At 37.1% G+C, this 5,023-nt stretch overlaps 1 protein-coding gene across 1 annotated transcript; it reads right to left on the bottom strand.

Annotated features, from left to right (window-relative positions):
• Positions 1-380: 380 nt before the first annotated feature.
• Positions 381-4,770, bottom strand: LOC142339136 (selenoprotein M-like). Its single transcript, XM_075388889.1, is given in 4 exon segments — positions 381-1,231; positions 3,796-3,874; positions 4,538-4,608; positions 4,670-4,770. Coding segments are annotated over 4 exon segments (432 nt in total). The 5' UTR covers positions 4,766-4,770; the 3' UTR covers positions 381-1,045.
• Positions 4,771-5,023: the final 253 nt, after the last annotated feature.

The raw sequence follows: 5,023 nt of genomic DNA on the forward strand, positions 1-5,023 counted from the left end.
ACTCCTCCATTTTGAAAAAAAAATGTGCATACTATAAACGGGCATGGATCTAGGGGAATCACCAATTCAGGATTTTTTGCCCGGACAAACAAAAGCATTACCAGTTTTTAACAGGCGGTTAGCATTATTTCAGCTAATTTTACGCGGTCCCGAATAAAAATAGGAAGGAAGGCTCTTGAAATTGGTATGGTTAGAAGGATTTACGATGTTTTAATTGCTATTCCACTGGTGTACATTTTCGTGAATTTTAGAAAATTGATATTTCATAGCGACCACATATTGTGATTCACAATATTCTTATTGTTTGCATTTTCCTTCGTGTAAAATTAACCGCAGCTATCTAAGCAGCGGCTTTTTCCAATAGACTCTAGGAGAGAGAATCAAGAATGAAAAGTGAATTCAGACAATGAAGTTGGAGCCATCGGTTCAATAAAATACAGTCGGAAGTGTTCGGGTTTTCCAGAGTCCAGACAAAGAAGGGACTTTGATGGAAAACCGTCATGAGGAAACTGCACATTGTGATACAACATATAACTCCATTCATTCATGCCTTGGTATAATTTCAAAAACATGTTAGAATTGATAACTTAAAGCATGAAACGAGAAAAGCTAACATTAGCACACATGCTGGCATAAGCACTTAGACCACGAGATTTGCTTAAATTATTATGTTTGATGTCCAAATAGACAAATGTATGCTAATGCAACTCCTCTTTAAAGAATGAACAAACCAATACTAAATAAGGAAACAATGACTCGTTTATATATACATTGAGAACTAAAATAAACAGCACCAAACGGCAACAATATAATTATAGAAACCATCTTCAAATTAAGCCCCTAGTTGACTATTTTTCATATGACTGTTCACAAGACGACCTCTTTATTTTTGGCAATTCATTGTTTCACCAGTTGAGATTGGTAAACTGGAAGTTTCTATACTATATGATTGCAATGAAATACAACTGTACACATCGGATAATAAATAGATACTGATTTATACAATTGGCACACCTAATACATGAAACATACCATAAAATCCACATTAGAGATCACTTTTGGCAGGGACGCTATCGCCATCAGTTCTTCCCGATGCGCTCTTGTACACATAATAAGGTCCCTTGAGTTTCTTCCTTGGCACTTCCTCGTCTGGGTCCTGTTTGATGTGGAACCCTCGAGATTCAAAAATGTGCATGAGGTCATCCGTGCGCTTCTTTGTCAAATCGACAGTCTGAAGTACAGAAAAACTTGATGTTAGATCATTTTGGTTCAACATTTTTGATCGAAAGCGACTTGTCCAGTTTTGCTTGTGATAAACTAACAAATCAAGACCTTTTCACAATGCAAGAGACCACCACTCAGTCGAAATTGCATGCAAGAAAGAAAAAAAGTAGATTTGGTGAGCGGCGAGGGCACAGGTCGTAACAAAAATTTTGTAGACCGAATGAAACATAAGACTACCGTAAGAAAATTATTCTCAACCGATTGCCTCAAGGATTGCTTTGTCAGTAGCTAGTTGCTGCTGAGGGGGTTTATGTGGGGAATGTTTAAGTGCGGAGAGGGTCAAAGAGACGCGCTTGGGTCAAACTCTAAGAAACACCCTTTACACTTAAACAGTCTCTTAAACAGTTTCAGTGAATCGCATACAAAGAGACTTGTGAACCCTAAGGCTCTAAGAGCACTTAATGTCCTCTGGGCTTTACCAGCTCATCCCATTTTCGAGAATGAAAAGCCAATTGATCAGACAGAAAATACGAACAGACGATAAGTTTGAAGTAAGAAAAATCGAATTGAAGAGAATAGCAGGACTATAACAATTGCAACAAACTTCGATTGACAGCAAGCAAAAACAGCAAAAGCCCTGAACTACAATTCAAAGAAAATTCCTTGACTTAACAAAAAATCAAACATCGACTGACGTTCGATAGAACCAATGCAAACGCTTGTATATCAGCAACAAATGAGAGCAATTGAGATCACTCAAAAATGAAGTGAAGCGTAAAAAAAGTCACTTCAGAAGTCACAGAAGGTTTCAGAAGATTGCTGTTGAACAAACGGTCACGCAACAATTTTGCTTAAAAAGACATACGTTTACAATAATTGACTCAAACTTTGTCCAACAGCAATTAACAACCTTCAAATGACTAGAAATGTATGTGCATTGAAAAAGATCACAAAAAACTCGGCCGTGAAAAAAACAGAAGTTGAACGTGACCAAAAACCACTTTCGAGAAAGCGATCTCGTCTAAATACCGTTCTATCACACTACTTAAAAGTTATAATGATTGCACATCACGGCGCGAAACCATACGCTTTTCCCTCCATGCTTCGACCTCACCAAAATCACCAGTAAAATTTGACTTTAAAAATCATGAGAACCCTTGAAAAGATCAAAATTCTGCCCCCAACCCAATACAACTCATTCTCTGAATTGTGAAAAAAGCAGCTCCTAATAATAATTTCAAGAAAATATAAGTATACGACAGCCAAGCTCTGTTGACCACTGGTCAAAAACATGATTTTTTCCGACCTTCTCCATCCTCAGCTTAGTGATGCATATCATTTGAAACTCCCAAAAGCACGTGCCCTATTTGTACAATAATTATTATGGGCACAAAACGGAAAAGATCAACAAGCTATACAATTGCTTATTAATTTTGAAATTCTATTACAGTTGAGCGTTTTCCTTATACCTAAATTGGATAACGCTGATCTTAATGCCAAAGAAGAAATCTCTCCAGGACCATCCGTGTATTGCCTAAAAGCTAGTAAAGAAAGTACTATTGACTGCCGCGGTTAGTTTTTGACCTGTATTTCTACTCAAAACTTGGTAATTCTTCGAAAACGTCATTAAAGTTAATTGGCCTAATTTTTGTGCAAAAAATGAAACGAAACCGACTGCAGTCTGACAAACTGCTCAAAAACGAAGGCTGTGAGGCTCGTTTTGGTTCTTACAGCTTAGTCAAACTAGCATGAAATGGGTTGGATCTTTTCTGTTTGCCCCCCGTCCTATACTACCATTATTTTCGCACCCCCAAATATGTACTTTTCGGTCCTTAGAGCTCGCTTATTTAGTCATTATAAAATGGCGGCACAGGTAGATTGGATGGATTTTTGTTTAAACGTTGTCAAAACAATTAGTTTCATAAAGCCAATCATATGAAAGATAAGCGCGTAATAGTAAAAACACGCACTTTGTCTGCTTATATCATGAACAACGTTGAATTACTTTAAATGTGTTGATTTCAAAACTTCGCTGCATCATTGAATTGTAAATGTCGTTTGTGCGAAATACAAACAATATGCTATAGAGTGTATAAGTGGGGGTGCAAATGGACGGGGAGGGCAAAACAGAAAACATCCAAGGGGTCAATAGCAAGGCGGGGGCATAATTGGAGAGGGTCCAAACCACTTAAAATTGCGTATGGAGCAGCACCGGAGGGGAGAAGGGTCAGTTGGAGAAGGGTGCGGTTCAAACGGAGTCTGGGGACTAAAACTCCGACCAATGGCCTTGACATTATGAATTTCTCCTCAGTAGTGTTGGTGAATCGCGTACTTAGAGACTGCTCAGTGACTTAATGACGTCGGCTTTTTATCCAGCTTCTCTAGACAAACGTGATGCGAATTTGATGGTCAGTAGAAGAAAAAACATCAGACCAAAAAATTGATAGTACAAAAAATTGCATACAAAAGGTCAGCAGGGATAATAAAATTGCTACAAACTGAGATTAATTAATTACTGTTCATTAATTGACTATAATATATGACCTTTACTCTGCATTTTATGAGACTTACCTCAACAATTTCCCTGTTTTTGTTAAGGAAGAAGGCATCGGGATTAGCTCCACCAATCCATTTAACCTCCAGATTGTGACTGAAACATTCATTGAAATCCAATCAATTGACTAAATCAAGGTGGATTTTAAAACATTGCTAGAGTATAATAAACTTGTGCCCACGAACGTTGTGCATTCATTCTAGCATTGAACTGAGATCCATTTGTATGTTTTGCAAGAAATCGTGCAAATTGGCTACACAAAAGAAAAGGGGCAAGACCCAGAGTCTACCTGCCATTTATGGAAGTCATTACTGTCATTTCATCATAAAAACTCTTTGTGACCAGTAGCTTTAAACTATTTCAGTTTATGACTACTATAAAAAAGAAAAACCGAGATTTTATCAATAGCGACAACATGGGATTCGTAATTCAACTTGAAAACTAAATTAATAGCTTGAATAAATCATTAGACAGAAATTAGAACACTAAATCAATACAGCTTAAAAATACTATATAATTTCTCTTGAATTATGAACTACAAAAATATTTAAACTGCGCGACTTGCATTAATTTTGGCGCTCATTAGATTTGGCCTGGATTATTTTTTAGTTAGCACAAGAAGTTGAGTCCGACCATTCCGAACAGGAGCATCTATAAAGAGTATAATTAAATAGGTAAGAAGTAAGAAATGCATAAAAGGCATACAGGAGACTAACGCAAATAAAACCCAAAACTCCTGAAGGAGAAAAATCAACTTACATTAATGGAGCTTTTTGGTTAAGAAACCGCTTAACTTCGGGATAGCGGTTTAATTTTCATCCACTACAGCTCTAAACAGACAAACTGGTTAATAGACTGCTAGGACATTCGTTGAAGATTTCATGTTTTTACCTCAATTCGAGCTGAGAAGACAGCATTCGCGTCGTCTTCAAGAGCTTGGCAGCTGTATAAGGTGAAGAGGAAAAGCACAGCTATCCTCATGGCCATGTATAACACCTGAAAGGAGCAGACATTGATTAGGGTAATTTCTCATCAGCAGAGCTGGTAGCAGTGGTGTGAAAAAATTATATCGCAATACTTGGCGAAAGTGACTGCGATTGTGATTGATGAATAAAATTTCATTGTAAAAACTGTAGGAATTTAATTATTGAGGCATTTATAAAGAACGAAAACACAACCTTTAATCTTCAAAAAAATCCGATATGGGAAATTTTTGCAGCATATATAAGGAACCCTGATTGTCTT

Source organism: Convolutriloba macropyga, chromosome 1 (assembly GCF_964194025.1).
Source record: "Convolutriloba macropyga chromosome 1, txConMacr16.3, whole genome shotgun sequence".
NCBI lineage: Eukaryota > Metazoa > Xenacoelomorpha > Acoela > Convolutidae > Convolutriloba > Convolutriloba macropyga.